The following is a 22,449-nucleotide window of genomic DNA, read 5'->3' as shown; positions in this document are numbered from 1 at the left end:
GCAAAGCATGTAAAAACATTGGCATCAAGGCTAGAGTGAATCAGTGACCCGCCTTTTACCTTTCCTGAGGTCAATGACTCTATAAACCGTCTCCCAAGGAACAAAGCCACGGGTCTAGATGGGATAAACAAAGACATTATCCTAACAATATGGAAAACCTGCCCAGATCTACTTCTCAACATTCTCAACTTTTGCCTCAAGTTCGGTATCTTCCCTCAGCCATGGAAGAGGGCTCTTTTTGTTTTAATTCCGAAAAATCGGGGAAAATCTCTTGACATTCAAAACATGCGAAATATCTCCTTGCTGTCAATCTTGGGGAAGATCTTAGATAGGCTCCTTTTTAATCGCATTTATTGGTTTTGGGAATCCAGAGGACTGTTCCATGATTTCCAATATGGTTTCCGGTGCCAGAGTGGAGCTGTTGATGCATTGATGGACTTAGTTTGGCACATCAAACATTTGCTACGAAGCCACAAATTTGTCTTTGGCCTCAGCCTAGATCTGAAAAATGCATTCAATTCGGCCTGGTGGCCGCAAATTTTACGCAGATTGGGTGAGAGCAATTGTCCGGCTAACTTATTCCATCTTGCTGCTAATTATTTTGAGGATAGAGAAGCAATTATCTCTCTGGGGCATCTTCAATTTACACGTAAGCTACAACGTGGCTGTCCACAGGGGTCTGTTTGTGGGCCCCTGTTCTGGGATATTTTATTCGATAACTTCCTCCGTACTGATTTCGGCTACCAATGTCGTGTCTATGCATATGCAGACGATGCCTTTTTGGTTTTCCTGCTCCATCAAGAAACTACATAGAAAGGGCAGCTACTGACATTGTTAAGAAAGTGTACAACTGGGGTATGAGTAATAAACTCAGTTTTAACATGGCAAAAACTAAGGGAATCGTTTTCTCCTCTCCGGGAGCCTCCGATCTTTACAGACGTGTACCTTGTATCAGGTTTCGTAATGAATCGATAAAGGTTGTAAGTCATCTCACTTTCCTTGGGGTTGTGATTGATCATAAACTCTCCTGGAAACAGCATATAAAACACATTACTAGTCGAAGTAACTTGACCTTTAATGGTCTTTTAAGAGTCGCTAGATGTAATTGGGGCCTCGGTTTTGAGGCAACTAATGCCATATATGATTGCCTGTTTTTACCAACCATTTCATATGCATCTGCTGTTTGGAGCGCTGCTGCCTCTCAATCTCATAACCATCGGCTTCTGAGGTCTGCACAACGGATTGCCTTATTACGACTTACCAGGTGCTATTCCACTGTTTCAAATGCAGCCCTCCCTGTGGTGGCTGGGAAGCTCCCCATCCTACAGTTTCTCCAATTTAATAGCAAACGTTTCTGTATCTCTAGGGGCAGAGATGTTGATATTAATGGAACCATCTTTAATGCCACCATGTTTGAATTAGACAGGCCTGTATCTACACTCCCACATCCTGCTTTAAAGAAGGGACTCTCTCCTCGCGTTACTTCTACAGAGATTGAAGCTTTTACAGATGGATCCAAATCGACGGATGGCACGGCAAGTGCCTTTGTGATCTTTCAGGCCGGTGAAGAGGTCTACAATGATTCCTTTGCTCTACACCCGGAATGCTCTGTCTTCCAAGCTGAGATCTTTGCTGTGCTGATGGCAATCAACTGGTGCAACACTAACTTTGTGAACAAACTGATAAACATCTTCACAGACAGTGCTGCGACTGTTGCTGTTTTGGGGAATAAAGATAACACTCACCCTGTTGCGAACGACATCTTCGCTGCAGCTTCTACGTCTTTTAACAAGTATGCCATCAATTGGATCAAAGGACACAGCGGCATTCCGGGTAATGAACGGGCTGACTTTCTGGCGCGAAACGTAACGCCTAATCCTGATACCCCTCCTGCCTACAATCTCATTCCTAAGTCAAGACTTAAATACCTTATCTGGGACAATGCCTTGGAGACCTGGCAACTGGATTGGGACAAGATCCCAGAACAACACATAACAAGACGTTTTATCCCAAAGGTCAAGGAACGTACTCACAGCAAATGGATTCAACCCACACATGATTTAGTCCAATTTTTGACTGAACACGGGCGCTTTCGTGCTTACCTGAAAAGGTTTCACCATTCTAATTCTGACTGCTGTCAGCTCTGTGGGGTGCGGGACGGTGTCATGCACTATCTATACAACTGTCCTATGCTGGATGACATTAGGCATCAGTGCATGCAGCATGCCAAAATAAGCAATATAGACTGGCCAGTAAAGCCTGATTTTTTTCTACAAAACAACAGCAACTTTAACTTGTTAAAGAAATTTGTTGCACTCTACTCCATTAGATGTGGGATCCGTTGACCTGCTCTCTTGTGATCTGATTCACTCTAGCCTTGATGCCAATGTTTTTACATGCCTTGCTCTGCTATTACAGCATTTAGACTTTGATGTACAGTAATTTTATTTTAGTTATAGTGCACTTTTATTTTTTTAATCATTTATTTAACTTTAATTTTTTTTTATTTTAATTCATTTATGTATTTATTTATTTTATTTTATTTTATTTCCCTTTTCTCTGCCATTTTATTGTATCCCTTGTATGACTAACAGCATGTATCTACTATGTACTTTTTGTATTTCTGCCTGGCTGTGCTCAGCGGTGCCAGAGAATAAAGATTATTTGACTGACTGTATATTACTGAAGGTCATAACGACTGATGTTTTCGAATTTCTAAGCATCAGATAATTCGAATATCTTATTTTTATAATTAAAATCATGTTTAATCTTTCGCAAATAGAAAATCTATTTTTTCAGAACTTATAATCAATATTTTTTAATGAAGTAGTCTATATGTTGCTTTAAATATATAATACTTTAAATTATAATACTTAACTACAAAACACTAAATCTGCATTTAAATCAAATCCAATATCACTTATATTAAATAATGACATTAAAGAGTATTTATATTACATATACTATTGAAATAATTTAATGATTTATTTATGTAATCTGATGATCTTTGATGATCTTTCGGTTATATAAGAAAGAAAATCTACAGAACTCCCTTATATACAGTAAAATTTATATAGAATTTTCGTTCTAAGATGATAAAAATAAGCTAACCTAAAAGTTTCCATCATAATAATTTTAAAATTAATATAAACTTTATGATGTAAAAATACAGTACAGACGTTATCCATTATACTAACAAACATCTTTTAATCTTGCAGTGACGCAAATATATATTATTTTAAAGTTCGTATCAGAAAATCTTTGATGAAACCTTATTGAAAACAAAACTAAAATATAAACAATTAAAAAAAACACTTAAGAATTTCAATGTTCTGTGTTCAACGAGTGGTTGCTATGTCCATCAAATAACATTTAAACTATAGATTCGAATTTATCTGCCAAGTGTTTATCCAAATATCTCATTTGAAAACTGAACCTTTAATAACACATTAAATGCTCTATCCAAAATCATTATTAATTTTTTAAACGTTAATATCCTTTGTTTTGAATCAAAATCAATAAATTAACTCCATTAAAATAACTCTAACGACTACTGTACGTACTGTATATATTGATATAGTCAGAATGTTTAAACAAAAATACCTATTACAATAGCTTTTTAACTGAAAATCCTTCTTTAAAACCTTAAGAATTATAATTAATATATCTTCTATTATTACCAGAATCTAAGATACGTGAATTTTAATAATTTTCGCGTAAAAAGCACTTTAAATTGCTTTTATAAACAAGAAGTTATTAGTTTATTATAATAATTTAAAAGCATTTTTATGAACAGTAATTACCGGATTCTTATTGAGATAATGCAGTGAAATCAATCCAAATTAATAATATAATTTCTTGAAATTATCGTCTTTAAAAATACGTAAAATCAAGGTACTTTAAGCCGAAATTTATACTCCAAGAACTAAGAGCTTTTTGATGTTAAGAAATGTCAGTAAAAATATAAAAATTATCTAACTTTTATAAGAAATATGTACAAAGTATACCATTTAAGTGCTGATTTTTAAAGTAAACTTTAAAAAAAACAACTTATAAATCTGATAAATAAATATCAATCGTCAATTTAGAACAAAAAATATGTAACAAAGTGTTGTCTATTTTGAAAATTCTCTTCTCTGAAGCACGATGTATTTATGTAAATAATATTTTTAAGATGTTAAATTAAAAACTAGCTGATTTATAATTATGATAAAGTCATTTTTATTTTACAAAGATCCTAACCGACAGAAAAAAATATAAAAAATTGTTTGGACATTAACCGAAAATATATTATCTGTATCGAATTTTTATCAAATTGGATGTTATCTGAAGTATTTTTATCAATAATGTTTTCTTCTTTTTTACATATCTCGGATGATGCGATATCGCTATTTATTTATTTTATACTTTAATTACTTTATTTTATACTTAAATTATATTTCGATAATTTTATACTTTGATATTAAATATATTATTTGTTTAATGTTGCTTGTTTTTGACGTCAGAAATTATATTTTATTAAATGTTAAGTTTCTGAATTTGCATAAATATCTGTAAAGGCGTATGAAAAGAACTTGATGAAGAATGATTTCTATCGTTTCGTATGAACCTATTGTGCTATAAACATGATTGAATAAAGTGACTTTATTGCAGTTATTCTACAGTAGTGGTTATGAAACTTTTTAAATACTCATTTCTTTTTTAGTAAACAAAGTTCTTGCATCCCCAGTACTTTTCGTGAAAGCATCTGACCTGTAGTTTTCATAGAATAAATTCTTTTCTAATAAAAGATGATCTTGCAGTGTTTGATAATACACAATTGTATTTTAAACACAAAGTAAAATAGCACTCAATATAATTTTGACGGTTTAATGCCTATATTGTGACCAGTGACAACTTTAAATAAGTCAAGAATTCAAGCATTTATAATCCTATATTGTATTGAAACTGTTGCGTTGAATATCTAATATATTGGGAAATAAATAATAATAATAATTTCTTGACGTCCCCTCTATTAAATTGTTCTGGGCCTCACTATGGAAGCTTGAGTCTGAGAATCACTGTTCCGTCTCAAATAATCACATTGACACGGGTCTCTAATGGCTAACAAAATAATTTAGTCAATGACCAGCTATTTATATATATGAAACCATAAATATTTCGCTTTAAACAATTGTTCTCATTTATATTTATTGCTCTAATGTTGATGATTCCCATTTTTATTGGGTAAAAGTGAGAGCCTATATAGTTTACCTGTTCTAGTAAATTTCATTGTAACTTCCAAATTAAAAGAATTAGAGAAAAATGATTAATTATCAAATAAAAAAGAAAAGATTTCTTTATTACATTTTATAAAAACGTTTATTATAAAGAAAGTAATACGATATATATTTATATATTACATTTCAAAGATATATTGTCTTTCACCAATCTTCGTCTTTTGTTCTTTAATTTATATCGATTCAGTTAAAAATTTCTAATGGTACAAAGATTACAACTAACTTAGAGTCCAAAGTAAAAATAATTGATCATTTCTATATTTACTTTTCTTGTTTTCTTAATAAAATATGTGAATTTTTGTTTTTTTCTCCTTTAAATTTAGGTCACGATTGCTTTCTAAAACGTAATCCTTACATCGAAGTTAAAGACAAAGTATGTTTCTCTATCACACCTATCGTTACGTGTGAGAAAGGATGCGAACCTAAAGGTTCAATAAGGATTAATGCTCATTTCCATTGTCTTAATGCTGCGGATAAATCCACAAATCAACTTAAAATAGAAAGTAAATATCGAATTTTGGAAGAACTCAGTAAGAAATCCAAAGATTATTCAGAAGAAATCCAATATCCCGAGAGTTGCATTCCATCCGAACATTAAATTTCTTTTAATTGTTATCAATAAATTTTAGACCAGATATATGTACATAAAAATTGAGAATTTATTAAATAAATAAATAAAAATTAAGTTCTATAAGAATATTTTACTCAATAATTTAAATAAAAATTTTATAAATTGATTAAAATAGAAAATACAAAGCATGTTTTAAATTAACTCGTTCCACACAAAACATTCTTCATTAATTATCGTATAAAAGATAAAAATATAATTTATGATAACTTATTTTGAACTTTTAAAGATGAAGATTCTATCAATTAATATAATATAAAATTATAAATTATTATAGCTTTGTAAAAATTAAAAAAAGAAGAAGAAGAAGAAATAAAGTATCAGTCTTAAAATAAAAGAAATAATAAGATTTAAAATTTAAATTTAATAAATTCGAATGCGTTAAATACACTGTATTTCTAAGACATTTTTATACATTTTACTTCAAGGTTAATTGTTAATTTTAGTCTGTTTGTTTGCTGAGATTGTATATTACTGAGACGGCTAGTGGAGTCGCGGCCTTAGTTTTTTTTGTTAGGATTAAAACCAACTCTTAATGTTTATTGTATAGAGATTTGAGATTCAAGATGGCTTCCTGGAAGTAAGGTTGTTTCTGTGCAAACTCTAGTTTTAACCGTTAGTTCCGCCAGATTATTTTGGATTACCACGGACTTGTGGACTACCATCGCGTCCAGTACGTCAACCCGGTTCGTTCAATATACTTTTTGTCTCAATATCTTAATTAGGGGGAGTAGATTAATTTCTAAGTCCTTGGTTTTCGATCGTTTCTAAGTTGTGGGGAGGATTTTTTTTGGGAGGTGGCACCGGGGGGTTTTTCTCGGCTAGGCTTCCTTTAGTTGCCCCTAAGGTTGGGTTAGGATAGATTAATTATATATCGAGTTACGGCGATTTTTAGATTTTTATATAAGCTTTTATGGGAAATTTTCAAATCTAAAACGATCGTTAGAGCCGTTTAACGTTCTTTCTAACGGTCCGCTTTAAATCTTAACGATTTTCTAACGTTTTTATTCTCATTGCCGTATTTATCTTTCGTTCGATTTTTCTTTCTTTCTTTTTTTATATATATAGTTAAGTTAAGCTAGTTTTGCACTTAAGAGTACATTTTTGTAATTTATTAGTTAAGTTTTCATTTGTGTTGTCGTGTTTTCGTTGCAAGACTACAGTCCTGATCGGAATCAGGGTAGCTTGCGTTGCTTAGTACTTTTGTGAGTGTTTGATGGCGACGGGCAGCTCATCGAAATTTCTTGACGAGGCGCTCAAGCTCCTCGATGAGCTTAAGGGTTATCTTGCTAGAAATAGAAATAGGAAGTTGGGCTCAGGAGCCCATTCGCGGTTTATAACTGTTCAGTTCCAGCGATTGATTGATCTAGCGAGTTCCACAGTGTCAACTTGTTCTGTTCTTGATTCCATTGACACTCGGTTGGATTCGCTTATCACCAAGGGTGATCTCGATGGCGCGTTTACTGCACATGCTGAGAGGACTGGGGCGGTTTTCTCTGAGGTCTTAGAGGCCGTTCGTGGATTGCAGCGGGTTGTTCCAGCGTCGGGGTCGGCGGTTGGTGATCTCACTGATGCATTTGCTGCACATGCAGAGAGAACGGACGCTGTTATCTCTGAGGTGTTGGAAACCGTTCGTGGAGTGCAGCAGGTTGTGCCGGCTTCAGGGCCGGTGGTATCCAGGGCACCCGGGCTTTATAGTGACGCTGTTAAGCTTCCTGCTCTACCCTTGGATTCAGTTTCGGTGCCTTCCAAATCTTGTCACACTGTACTGGTGTACAGTAACCCTGAGTCTAACGACTCTGAGCTTACCAGAAAGGTCCTAACTTCTGGAATCAATCCGCATAGCTTAAAAATAGGTGTTCAGAGAATACGCCGTATTCAAAAAGGCGGGATTGCTGTTGATTTGGGATGTAGAGCAGATGTGGGAATTTTATGTAATGCTGTTTCTGAGGTTTCCGGTTTACGTTCAGTTATTCCGAAAAAGAGACGCCCACTAATCAAGATTAGCTCGGTACCTAAATCTATTGAGAGGGACCAGCTCTTAGATGCCATTTATGAGCAGAACAGCCGGGTTGCCGTGTTATATTCCAGAGAAACATTTCTGGAGAAAATTAGAGTGCGTTTTCCAATTGGACAGCATAGTACCACTTTCGTTTCTTGGATTGCAGAGGTCTCACCGGACCTCAGGTGTTTCCTCCTAAAAGAGGAGAAGGTGAACTTGCAGTGGACTAGGTGTAGTGTTGTAGACTTTCTCCCATCGAATCAATGTTTCAAATGCCTTAAATTTGGGCATTTCGCCAAGAATTGCGATGCAGAAGATCGTACATGCAGTCAGTGTGGAGGCAATCACGCCTTCAAAGATTGCGATAAGAAAACAGAAACTCCAAAATGTATGAACTGCATTAGAGAGAATAATAAGAAAATAGATCATAATGCGCTCGATAAAGTCTGTCCTGCCTTTATTCGATCAAGAACACAGCTCCTTGCCAGAATAGACTATGGCATCTAACAGAAATACTGACACTTGCCGTAGCAACTCTCAACTACGCATTGTACAGATTAATCTGGAACGAGCGATCTCTGCCAGCTCTCAGCTCCGACAGGAGATTAACAACTATGATATCGCTTTAGTGCAGGAGCCCTATTGTCGCAAGAATAGGGTAGCTTGTTTTAGCAACAAAGACATTATCATTCAGAGCCAGGATGAACGACCGTGGGCCGCAGTCATTGTTACTAACCCTACCTTGGCCATTATCTCCCACCCAAAGTTTTGTTCATCTACCTGCATTTGTATCGAGGTCTGCCTTCCTGATTTACACATTATCATCTTCAACGTCTATTGCTCGAGTAAGTCAGATATCTATGAAACCATTCAGAACTTGGAGTCGGCTGTGACTCATTTCAGTAACCATAGATTTTTAATTTCGGGTGACTTTAATGCGCATTCGCCTACTTGGGGGGGCGAGTATAGAGACGGCAGGGGTGAGGCCATGGAGAACTTTATTGCTGCACATGGCCTTCTGGTTGTTAATGACCCAGACTCTCCACCAACCTTTTCGTCATCTAATGGTCATTCTTGGATTGACCTGACCATCTGTTCTAAAGGCCTCTGCTCTGTTATTCAGGATTGGCAGGTAGGCATTTTTGACTGCCTCTCTGACCACGAGTGTATAACCTATAATCTAGGCTGCAATAATTTGCAGGTTGCAGAAGCTTCGAACAATAAGAATGCTTTCAATACCAAGGCAGCTGATTGGTGCAAATTTCAGGACACTATTCAGCAGATCGGCAGACCTTCATCTAGGATTGTATCACATACTGAGGCCAAAGCCTATATTGAGTCAGCTATTATCCAAATCTCTTCTGCATGCGTGGAATCCATTCCTAGGAGGAAGAACAAAAAACGGATAACTCCATGGTGGAATTCGGATTTATCTCTTATGCGCCAGAACAACAACAGACTGCGCAGGGTATTTCAGAGATGTCATGATCAAAGGAGGGAGGAACTGCGAATGCAGTACCTCTCTTACCAGAGAGGGTATAAGGAGGCCATTAAGAAGGCAAAACTTGATTCTTGGAAGTCCTTCTGCGCAGGTGCAGGTAAAGACCCATGGGGGTTTATATATAAGCTATGTGTAAACAAACTCAAAACTCCTAGTTTTTTTAGTAGTAATATTGACAGCCCTGCCAGTCTTGAGACCACAGTTTCCGGCCTTTTCGATTATTTCTGTCCTTCTGACTCCCTCGTGGAGGACACTCCCGAGCACTCTGCAATCAGAAGATGCAGGAATGATGGTGAGCTCTCGGATCCAACAGAGTGTCAATGGAATCAAGAACAGAACAAGTTGACACTGTGGAACTCGCTAGATCAATCAATCGCTGGAACTGAACAGTTATAAACCGCGAATGGGCTCCTGAGCCCAACTTCCTATTTCTGTTTCTAGCAAGATAACCCTTAAGCTCATCGAGGAGCTTGAGCGCCTCGTCAAGAAATTTCGATGAGCTGCCCGTCGCCATCAAACACTCACAAAAGTACTAAGCAACGCAAGCTACCCTGATTCCGATCAGGACTGTAGTCTTGCAACGAAAACACGACAACACAAATGAAAACTTAACTAATAAATTACAAAAATGTACTCTTAAGTGCAAAACTAGCTTAACTTAACTATATAAAAAAAAGAAAGAAAGAAAAATCGAACGAAAGATAAATACGGCAATGAGAATAAAAACGTTAGAAAATCGTTAAGATTTAAAGCGGACCGTTAGAAAGAACGTTAAACGGCTCTAACGATCGTTTTAGATTTGAAAATTTCCCATAAAAGCTTATATAAAAATCTAAAAATCGCCGTAACTCGATATATAATTAATCTATCCTAACCCAACCTTAGGGGCAACTAAAGGAAGCCTAGCCGAGAAAAACCCCCCGGTGCCACCTCCCAAAAAAAATCCTCCCCACAACTTAGAAACGATCGAAAACCAAGGACTTAGAAATTAATCTACTCCCCCTAATTAAGATATTGAGACAAAAAGTATATTGAACGAACCGGGTTGACGTACTGGACGCGATGGTAGTCCACAAGTCCGTGGTAATCCAAAATAATCTGGCGGAACTAACGGTTAAAACTAGAGTTTGCACAGAAACAACCTTACTTCCAGGAAGCCATCTTGAATCTCAAATCTCTATACAATAAACATTAAGAGTTGGTTTTAATCCTAACAAAAAAAACTAAGGCCGCGACTCCACTAGCCGTCTCAGTAATATACAATCTCAGCAAACAAACAGACTAAAATTAACAATTAACCTTGAAGTAAAATGTATAAAAATGTCTTAGAAATACAGTGTATTTAACGCATTCGAATTTATTAAATTTAAATTTTAAATCTTATTATTTCTTTTATTTTAAGACTGATACTTTATTTCTTCTTCTTCTTCTTTTTTTAATTTTTACAAAGCTATAATAATTTATAATTTTATATTATATTAATTGATAGAATCTTCATCTTTAAAAGTTCAAAATAAGTTATCATAAATTATATTTTTATCTTTTATACGATAATTAATGAAGAATGTTTTGTGTGGAACGAGTTAATTTAAAACATGCTTTGTATTTTCTATTTTAATCAATTTATAAAATTTTTATTTAAATTATTGAGTAAAATATTCTTATAGAACTTAATTTTTATTTATTTATTTAATAAATTCTCAATTTTTATGTACATATATCTGGTCTAAAATTTATTGATAACAATTAAAAGAAATTTAATGTTCGGATGGAATGCAACTCTCGGGATATTGGATTTCTTCTGAATAATCTTTGGATTTCTTACTGAGTTCTTCCAAAATTCGATATTTACTTTCTATTTTAAGTTGATTTGTGGATTTATCCGCAGCATTAAGACAATGGAAATGAGCATTAATCCTTATTGAACCTTTGGGTTCGCATCCTTTCTCACACGTAACGATAGGTGTGATAGAGAAACATACTTTGTCTTTAACTTCGATGTAAGGATTACGTTTTAGAAAGCAATCGTGACCTAAATTTAAAGGAGAAAAAAACAAAAATTCACATATTTTATTAAGAAAACAAGAAAAGTAAATATAGAAATGATCAATTATTTTTACTTTGGACTCTAAGTTAGTTGTAATCTTTGTACCATTAGAAATTTTTAACTGAATCGATATAAATTAAAGAACAAAAGACGAAGATTGGTGAAAGACAATATATCTTTGAAATGTAATATATAAATATATATCGTATTACTTTCTTTATAATAAACGTTTTTATAAAATGTAATAAAGAAATCTTTTCTTTTTTATTTGATAATTAATCATTTTTCTCTAATTCTTTTAATTTGGAAGTTACAATGAAATTTACTAGAACAGGTAAACTATATAGGCTCTCACTTTTACCCAATAAAAATGGGAATCATCAACATTAGAGCAATAAATATAAATGAGAACAATTGTTTAAAGCGAAATATTTATGGTTTCATATATATAAATAGCTGGTCATTGACTAAATTATTTTGTTAGCCATTAGAGACCCGTGTCAATGTGATTATTTGAGACGGAACAGTGATTCTCAGACTCAAGCTTCCATAGTGAGGCCCAGAACAATTTAATAGAGGGGACGTCAAGAAATTATTATTATTATTTATTTCCCAATATATTAGATATTCAACGCAACAGTTTCAATACAATATAGGATTATAAATGCTTGAATTCTTGACTTATTTAAAGTTGTCACTGGTCACAATATAGGCATTAAACCGTCAAAATTATATTGAGTGCTATTTTACTTTGTGTTTAAAATACAATTGTGTATTATCAAACACTGCAAGATCATCTTTTATTAGAAAAGAATTTATTCTATGAAAACTACAGGTCAGATGCTTTCACGAAAAGTACTGGGGATGCAAGAACTTTGTTTACTAAAAAAGAAATGAGTATTTAAAAAGTTTCATAACCACTACTGTAGAATAACTGCAATAAAGTCACTTTATTCAATCATGTTTATAGCACAATAGGTTCATACGAAACGATAGAAATCATTCTTCATCAAGTTCTTTTCATACGCCTTTACAGATATTTATGCAAATTCAGAAACTTAACATTTAATAAAATATAATTTCTGACGTCAAAAACAAGCAACATTAAACAAATAATATATTTAATATCAAAGTATAAAATTATCGAAATATAATGTAAAATAATACGAGCAATTAAACTACAAATTATTATTTTTTTTCAAATTGCAGCCTAATAAAGTTGTTATATTCTATTTGGCTTATCTCTAACGTTCAGAGCTTTTTCTTTTTTCAGTGAAATCTAATTAATTAATGATGATTAAATTCGAAAATGCCACAAACTGGACATCTCAAATGACAGAATATTAGACTTATTAAATAGGCAAGCATTGCATATTCAATGTAACCTGTTAGACTTTAAGAAAAAGAGGAAAAATGCAGGTAAATTAATTAAAAAATATATATTTATTATATGAAATTTTAATTATTAATTATCAAACTGTAAAAAGGTTAATATTATCAATGAAATATAGTTATAAGAAAATTAATAAACATAATTGTAAACGAATATTACGAAGATTTTGAAAATACATTTTAAAAATCCAGCAACGAGTTGCTTAACTTACCTGAAAACGTTTAAAACTGCGAGTGTGGTCCCACCTATTATAATAACTAAATATATAAATATAAAAAAATATAGGCTATATTATAAAATGGCAAAAAGGTAAGTCTTGAAGGTAGGAATGGATTTTATAACAAAATTGTAAATGCTAATAAGTAAAATCGTCATTAAGTTCGACCCTGACATGATCGCTTTTATCTCCTCACCCCGTCGACCTTTAACCACCAAAATTTAACAGCATTGTTCCCTCTTAATAATCAAATCTCCCTTAAAATTTCAGAAATTTTCGACAAAAAGCGCAGGAGTTATTAAGCTTCCAATAGAGTAAATAAAATCGTACCCCTCCACACACGCTAACATCCATACGTACAGAAAACACTCCGAAATTTTACGTATCGAGGCCCACCTGAGTCCAAAAACGTAAAAATTTAAATACTTTTCAGAAAAAATGTATACCACAAATCGTTTTTATTTTAAAAATTAACGAAATAACTTTGATATAATAAAAAAAAACAGTTATATCAACATTTGATAAGAAATAGGCCGCTATTTTTGATGTTTTATCATATATAAACACTTTATCTTTATTTACATTTTGTATTAATTTTTACTTATTCGTGTGTTATTCAATAATCTTAACGAATACTAGCGATAAGATAATTTTATTGTGTATGTTTACATTTTTTAATCTTTTAAAATTGTTGAATTATTACTAGAATATAAAAGCCGTCGTCTCTCTCTCTCTCTCTCTGTGTGTGTGTGTGTATGTGTATGTGTTTGTATGTAGAATTCCTTATAACTCCTGTAATTTTTGTCCAATCCAGATGAAATTTTGGTTATATTTGTTTTATGTTCTGACGGAAAGTATAAGCTACTTATTTTTCGGAAATATTAGCTATAGAATAAAGGTCTTTTTATCGATTTCGGATCGATGATCGATCGCGCTTACGTTGCAGCGACTTTTATGCCCGACGATGGAATTTCACTTAAGTTACATTTTAAAATATTTTTGGCGAATGGCGTATTTTAAATTTCATTCAATTTAAACTTTAAAAATGATAACTTTTAAAAAAATTTGAAGATTAGTTCTTAGAGACCTAAAAAACACAATACATGTATTTTTCTTACGTATGTTTATTTGAGACAGCTGAAAAATTTTTATTTACATTTTTCAATCCGTGAATCTTAAAAATTAAATGCAAAAATATGCATGTATATTATTTACAAAATATTTTTTTAAAAAAATCACGTAACATTCTGATAGACATTGTTTGATGCAAAATTTTAATGCTCCTTAAGCTCGCAGCTTTCAGGATACTCTACTTCGGCATAATGATCCTTTTCTTTACGTCTTACTTCATCCAACACCCGATTTTCGGATTCTCGAAGCAAGTAACGAGAATAACTTTCCTTCGCTGGCAAGCAGTGGAAAGATTCGTTACGTTTTACGTAACGAGTTGGTACACATCCTTCGGCACACTTAGGCAAAGGATGGGTAGTAAAACAACTCCTCCTGTTCTTACTTCCGTAAAAGATGTGACGGTTCCTATATTCGGTACAACCTTCGACTCCTACAAGAAAAATCCACATTACAGATCTAATGACTCGAGGAGAAGAACGGTAATTCAAATCTACATACCGTGGTAACGTCTGGGATGATCGTAATCCGGAACTTTACATTGGTCATCCGCAAGTGTGTAACTGTATCCGAAAGCTGCTGTATCGTGATAATCGTAACCTTCTGGACCACGGAATTCGTGTTGGCTATCACCATTGTTATCTCCACACAAACCACAGAGTTTTCCACGGTAATATGGTGATGTAAACTATGAAAAATAATATATATTTTACATAAATCTAAAAAAACATTCTATATACAAATTTAAAGAAGCATTATTGTACCTGAATCTGGATGACTTTTCCATCGTAATGCACTTCGAAGCGATACGGAGTAGAGTGTAATGTGTAATAATAACCGTTATAAGTAATGCTAAATACAGTTACTTTGTGATCTCCTTCAGTTATATATTGATAATAAGGTTCATTTTCTGTTACGGTAACTTGCTTATCGTTTACATTAACGACGACAGATGATCCCGATGGAACCCCTTGAACTTTATATTTACCGAAATACACAATAACTTCCTGTAAATTATAATAAGAAATCACATTTTATAATTGTACTTTTCAGCTATTTGACTGCTTTTTCTGCATATATTTAAAGAAATCTTACCTTTTGCTCATCAATCTTCTTTCCTAACACCAAGAAATGTTCAGTTGGAGAACAATCCTTAGCAATAACTTTATAACAATCGATGGGTGGTAATGTATAAGTAACATTGTCAAACGTTTTCACTTCGTCTTTCTGAATCAAGCAGAAAGCTAAACAAAATATAAAGATTTACGTGAATAACGGAATAATCAATATAATACAATCTGCTAAAAACTATATTCAATTCGATATGCAAACACTTACGATATTTAAATATTCCGTAATAATTTTGTAAGTGTCTATTATCGGAAGATGGATAAGTATTCAGAGTATGAAGATTAGGAACATATATGTGAGTGTAATAAGTAGTTTCGTGGGGTTTGTAAACTCGAACATCAACTACAGGATCGTGTAATGATACATTTAAATCAACACGTACTTGGCTGTCTGGATTCGTTGCGAAAATATCAGTATCTGCGTGAGTATAATAGTGATGTTTAAAGCAAGATGCTGCCTTGTAGGTAAAATTACGGAAATATTCTGGTAGCTGTTACAATAAATATGTTAACATTAGTAAATATTTTTACACTCATTGCATACTATGCAATACATAACCGAATGTATAACTTACGTTTTCGTAAGTGATTTCAAAGTTATAGTGATGTAATTCGGAAATAAGATGCAGATAATGCATACAATATCTGTGATAGAAATGTCCATGTTCTCTTTCTTCTTTGCATTTTTGATAATAATAAGCATATTCGTTAAATCGTTCGTAAGTTACAGGTTCTTCTCTTCTTGCTTCGTGATTTCTTTGTTCCTCTGTTCTGTCAAAATGTCCGCGTACACTAATCTGTAATGAAAGAACGGTTGACACGAAATCAATTTTCAATAATTAACTGTCCTGTACGTAAATTTTTACTTACTTTTTTGTCACTCTTACAATCTTTTCCAAAATAAACGTTAGCTTGTGCATTAACAGAATAATCCAGCTCTTGAGTTTCTAAGTTGAAAAATTTGTGTAGATCATAATGAGGATATTTAACGTAACCAGCGGAACAGACCTGTTGAAAATTTATTATGATTAAATAGTTTAAATCGTTCGTGTTGTTTATTAATATAAATTAAATCATTTATTTACCTTGAAATGTTCCGTTTCGGAAGAGTGGAATGGTGTTCTATCGTAATACAAGTGATATTTGTGATCAAGAGAATCGTAACTTCGATGATAGATTAACTCTGTTGATATTTTACGTTCACGTTGACCTTTACCCTGAAGTTCTCCATGCACAACATAAGTATGCCATTTTTTATCACTGCTAAAATCGCCTAATTCTTCTTCGAAGTGTTCAGATTTGGTTGGTCGATTGTTTTTATCTGTATCGTCATAGTAATCATAGTTGAAACTTGCTTCCAACTGTAAAAGTTTTATATTATTAGTATAAAATTATAGTAAAAATAAACTATAAAATGTAACAAATTAAACCCCTCTTACTTCTGTAGTAGCATCAGTATCAGCTCCGATTAAAGTCACGTTGAAATAATGTGGATTGAAATGAGGTTGGCAAAAGTAATAATATAGTTTCTGGCGTAAATCTAAATCTGTGAAGAAGCTCTTCCAGGATCCACGATCATTCCAAATGTTAGAGTATTTGGCATTGACTCTATATCCTAATCCTAGATAATCCTGGAAATAATCTTCTTCTACCTGTAAAATATTTAAGGATATAATTTAAATAGGAAGTCATCTACTGTATTTATTTATTAATTAATGAAAATTTGAAGAACTCCCTTACTTCAGTTAAATCTTCATCATAGATATGTTCAAATCCTATGTTCGGTATGAAATAAGATTGAAATACTTCATGAGGGATTACCGGGACGTGTTTGTAGACAAATTTGTGATGTTCTAAGTCTGCTAACAGATCAAATTTTAATGGAACGTTTAATGCTGTGCGTAAACGTGATCCTACAGAAATGCCAGATTTCGAGAAAGGTAATGCTACTTCAAGTAAGAATTCAACAGTTTGATCATATCTGAAATATACGAAGTAATTATCAGATATATCTTTTAATTATGAACTTGTCTGTTATGAATACATGTACATTTATTTATAAAATAAATAAAGAAACTCACATAAAGTGCCCATCAAGATGAACTTTGACTTGTTTGGGGAAATAAAAGCCTTGCTTTTCTGGTTCGGGAGTAAGTTCTACCTTGAAATCATTATTATGATAATGTAGGTAAACGAGGTTGTTTCACTTCATATATCAAAGGTAAGCCAGTCTCAGTTGAAAATACGTAGGTCTTGTCTGATCCAACTGCGAAGTGTCTGTACAGGAAAGGATGATGATCGTCTTCGTGTTTTAAAAATGACGTTAAATCTCCTGGATGAAATATAATATTATAAAACATTAAATCTGAACACGTTTAAAAATATATTTTATAAAAAATAATATAAATTACCAACCTTCTTTAAGATAATTCTCTATAACAGATTCGTTAAAATGGAAAAAATCGATTTCTGTACCAAATAACTTAAAAAATATATTTCCGTAAACAGGTCCGTATTGTCTGTGATGAAGATTCAACTGAAAATAAAAATTTATGATATTTTTTAGAATTTTAAAATATATGGAAATAACAATTCTAATAAATTTAATGTAAGAAAAACACCTTTTGATCAATGTCTTCCATTTCCTGCTTGACGGAATTGGCACCACGAGGTGATCTTCTCCCAAAGAAGTTGCTGAAGGTGCTGTCTTTTAAAGGACCTTTGGGTCCAAAAAGATGATCAAAATATCTTTCAAGACCATAGGAATGGAAGCCAAAAGCTAAAGTATCGAAAGATTCTCCTCCCACGTAATCGTTCAAGTGAAGATATAATTTGCGTGGTATGTAACTAGAATTGCTTGGAATATAAACAAACTTCGTAAATCCTCCGTAATCGTATCTTTCTAAAATTAAAAATATATATAAAACATTTATTTCTAAGATAAACTTAAACTTATACATTTAAGTAGATTTTTACCTTCGTATCCTGAAGAAAAGAAGTTATATGCATGATCAAAATCGTAATGGGTGAATGGCTCATGATCGCTCAAGATCTCAAGAGCAATTCGAGATAATTTAGCCCTGTTAAAATATGTTATAAATTAGTTTACAGCAGAGAATGAATTTTTTTAAAATATGCCTTATTATACGTACAATCTTCTGTAGCAAGGGTGAGTCGAATTAGCAAAGAAGTAGAAGGTACTGTAAATGAAAGTTGAAACATAATCGCTAGGCTCGGAATATAAGTTATAAGCAATGGTTTCTACTTGATATTCGCTTGGGTGAGCTTTAAGAGCAATCGAGAAAGCTGCAATTCTTAATTCATAATCTTCGCTAGTATTGGCATAAATTGGAAATACGATTTCTAATATTTCTTCCGGACTTGTGTGTGTTATTCTACGCAAAGCCCACACTGCAGAAACTCGATAATACAGAGGTTTTTCTGCATCTAAAATGTAGGGTCTAAGATATTGAATGGCATCTCTCAACCCACTGTTTCCTAGTACTTTGATGAAGGCAATTTCGTAATAATCATTATCGTGATGGTGGTATTGACTAACAAAATACTATATAAAAAAAATAACATTGGAAATTATTATTTTAGATATTTTTGAAATAAATTTACTACTTTGATTAGAACATATTTCTTACATCGAGATACTTTCTGGCTGTTTCTTCTGTGCAGTGATGACTATCTCTTCGCAATCGAGAAGCATGATCGTGTCCGTAATCATGATCGCGACTATGATCGTCGTGATGATGATATTCGTGATTTCTCTCTTCGTAATGATGATGGTGTACTTTAACACATGTTTCATAAATTAATCCACTGAATGCAAGGTAACAAGCTGTCTGGACATCGTTTCTCCTTCTAACAGAGGAGTGATCACACAATCGCTATGTTTTGAAAAATTAAAATTAAAATTTTTACATTTATTTTAAAAATTTATGGCAAAATTAACTTACGAAAAGAACATCAAAGAGTCTTTCACTGGGTTCTTTAATATGATAAACAACAGTTTGAATAAATTGCTTGGCCACATCTATTGGAACACGTTCTTCTTCTATGAGATGAATTCCGTACAAAATCGAAGGATTTGTACCAACATTGGCTAAAGCATCATAAAACAAATGCCTAATCGATTAAGAAAATAAAATTAGTAATTGAGTAAATTAAAAATTTTACGTGAAAATTTGTTAATTAAACTAAACTAACTTATATGCTTCAGCTTTTCCTTCTACGTATTTTTCATAGAATTCCTGAAAATGTCCGTAATTATAATAAGAAAAGTATCCAATCAATCTAAGGAACTCAATTGGCAAGTCTTTATGAAGATCAGTAGCAGTATCAACTTGCTGATAAAACGAAATTAACTCATCCATAAGTTTAGCAGCCTGAAAGTATTGTAAATATCCATCATCATATTATAACTGGTATTATAATTGTGTTATAGAATGAATTTCAATCGGTTTTAAACCTACTTTTTCAACTTCTAAATCAAAAGGATAAATATCACGATAAAAATGAGCTTCCTTCAAATCGATTGCTTCATCGAATTTATGTTGATAATGACCATGAGTAAAATCCAATTTGTAATACGAAACGAGATCACCAGGCAAATCTATAATTTCAGTTGATTCGGTTTCTTCAACAAGATCAAGCGTACGGCTGAATAATAATAATAATAATAAAATATAATTTAATTTATATTTTTCTAGTGAAAATAATTCAAAAATTAATGGAAAATTGTGCCTTACTTTTCATAAACAAAAGCAGTTTGTCCGTGAGTTGTGTATGGTACGTAAGTTGTTTCTCCTTCAGCGAAAACGTGTTCTATTATATAACTATGTCTATCTCCTCGGAGATTGTAATAATAGTGAGAGTTTACATGAAGTGGATGCTAAAATAATTAAATTAATTAAGTTTTTTTTTTGAAGCGTAATGTTTCAATTTTATAATGATTATAACGAGAGTAAGAAATAATAACATAAATAAAATTACATGTTTTTCTTCTTCACAATCGTCACAGTGTCTTCCATGCAGAGAGTTGTAATCATCGTAAGGTTCCTCTAAGCAGCTGTCGTAATTTCTGGTTTTAGTGACATTCAATACGCTGTTATAATAGGGTGTACGATAGTATGGTTCTGTATGAATAACGTATGCAGTTTCGCATTTTCCACCTTTTCCGTCCTGTTGATAAAGGAAAAAAAATAAAGGTGTTTTACCGAATAAAATTTAAATTTTTCAAAAAAGAAAGGTGTTTTTTGAAAACAAATTACCTCTAAAACAGCATAATATGCAGCTTGAGAATCCGGACGATGCAGATAATCACCTCTTTGATAATGAATAGCATCCTTTTGTTCTAAATTCAGATTCAGAACGTGAAGAAGACCTCTTTTTAGATTTAAAGCAAATTCGGGTTCTTCACTACTCACGTCATAATGAGATAACTAAATATATATATATATATATAATCAATTAGTAAATTTAAATAATATATACGAAGATAATATTAACAATAAATTACCTACCTGTCCATCCAAATAAACAACTCTGAATGGTTTTGATATGAGTTTTTCGAATTCTGGTGAAGCATGGTATTCATAATGGTAATCTTCTATATTACGTACTTTCTTAGCTGTTGCAAGTTCAGGATGTTCAAACTAAATATTGAATATTTAAAAATTAATCCTCTTCTTTTTTTAAAAAATATATTTTATGCTTGTAAAACAGAAATTCAATTATGTACAGTACCTTGATTACATAGTAATCAGATTGACGTTGTATAACAACGTCGACTCTTAGAGATTTGCCTTCATATTCGGGTTTTAATCCCGAAAATCCCAAATATAAAGTAGACAAATAACGATAACGGTATAAACGATCCGGCAAATAACCTGACAGAATATAAAATTTTAAATTAAAAAACTGTTTTTAATACAAAGATTTTAATTGGTCAAGTGTAAATTTCTTACCGGGACCACTTTGATGATGCGGTGTCCTAGCTGTTAAAGAGTTGCATAATATAAATTTATCAATTTATTATTATTATTTTTTTTAAATGAAGGTATTGAAACTTTTCGAAGATCTTTCGAAATTATATACTTAATTCGTTTGTTTAATATACTTACCAAAAACTGCCACAAAACAAATCGCTAGTAAAAGAAGCCGCATGGTTACTGCTTGTGAACAGTTAAGTCCATGGTGGGATTCTGAACTTATATAGAAAATCGAGTGGCCGTATCTTTTATCGAAGTAATCAATGATTGGATGAATTAATTAAATAATCTTTGAACTGTTCAATGACAGGTTAGCTTCCACTTCAGATATGTCACGCAAAGTTATGTTATAGGTCAGACGGAATAGTCTAGACATCAAAGAAACTCAATTGACACGATTATCTATATCGTAATTGTTCTCTTATCAGTTTTATCGTAATTTTATTTATATTTTAAAAATAATTGTGCAATTATTACATTTATTAAGTCTTGTTTTTTGCTATTGCAATTTATGAAATATTTAGAAATGCGGGGGAGTTGATGTCAAAAGCAGCACTTTTTCAATAGGAAAAATACAGAGATGTTTTATAAATTAACTTTTAATAATAATAATAATAATAATAATAATAATAACATAAAAATTTATTTTGTATTCCTTAACTCTACTTATTTATTTATGTATTAAACCTAATTAATTATGTTAAATATGTACAGTACTTAGCAAAGCTGTATGAGATAGTATAGTGAATTTGTAGTGAGTAAATAGCCAAAATACTGCAAACATACAGTTTATAAATATAAAATGAACACAATCAGTGTAAATTTAAAATTAATTTATGTATATCTCAAAATACACTAGTTTAATAATAGGCTAATTAGATTGAATATGAGTTAATCCAATTGTTTTTCTTTTAAAGTTCATTACTAGTGTTCTACCGAATAAGCTGAAGCTCAGGATTTTGACGATCACCTCTGCTCTTAATTGGGAGTTCTAGTATGGTTTAATTGCTTAATGCTCGAGTAGATATTATTTTTAATAACAGATAAATCATACATCTGACATACTGTGTATCCGTTATTATTACAGAGGCAATAAATAAGTTTAAAAATGATCTTTGCCGCAAC

At 32.4% G+C, this 22,449-nt stretch overlaps 1 protein-coding gene and 1 pseudogene across 1 annotated transcript; one reads left to right on the top strand and one right to left on the bottom strand.

The window, feature by feature from the left end:
- The first annotated feature begins 746 nt into the window (after window positions 1-746).
- On the top strand, window positions 747-5,877 carry LOC136990166 (uncharacterized). Its single transcript, XM_067288533.1, has 2 exons — window positions 747-2,136; window positions 5,603-5,877. The coding sequence occupies exons 1-2, from the start codon at window positions 747-749 to the stop codon at window positions 5,875-5,877; spliced, it is 1,665 nt and encodes a 554-aa protein (XP_067144634.1).
- A 5,203-nt stretch (window positions 5,878-11,080) lies between these two features.
- Window positions 11,081-21,535, bottom strand: LOC136990165 (vitellogenin-3-like; annotated as a pseudogene).
- Between the last annotated feature and the right edge of the window lie 914 nt (window positions 21,536-22,449).

This window comes from Centruroides vittatus, unplaced genomic scaffold, assembly GCF_030686945.1.
Source record: "Centruroides vittatus isolate TY-2023 unplaced genomic scaffold, ASM3068694v2 scaffold_861, whole genome shotgun sequence".
Lineage (NCBI taxonomy): Eukaryota > Metazoa > Arthropoda > Arachnida > Scorpiones > Buthidae > Centruroides > Centruroides vittatus.
The sequence above is the reverse complement of the archived record's forward strand: the minus strand, read 5'-3'. Positions and strand labels throughout refer to the sequence as shown.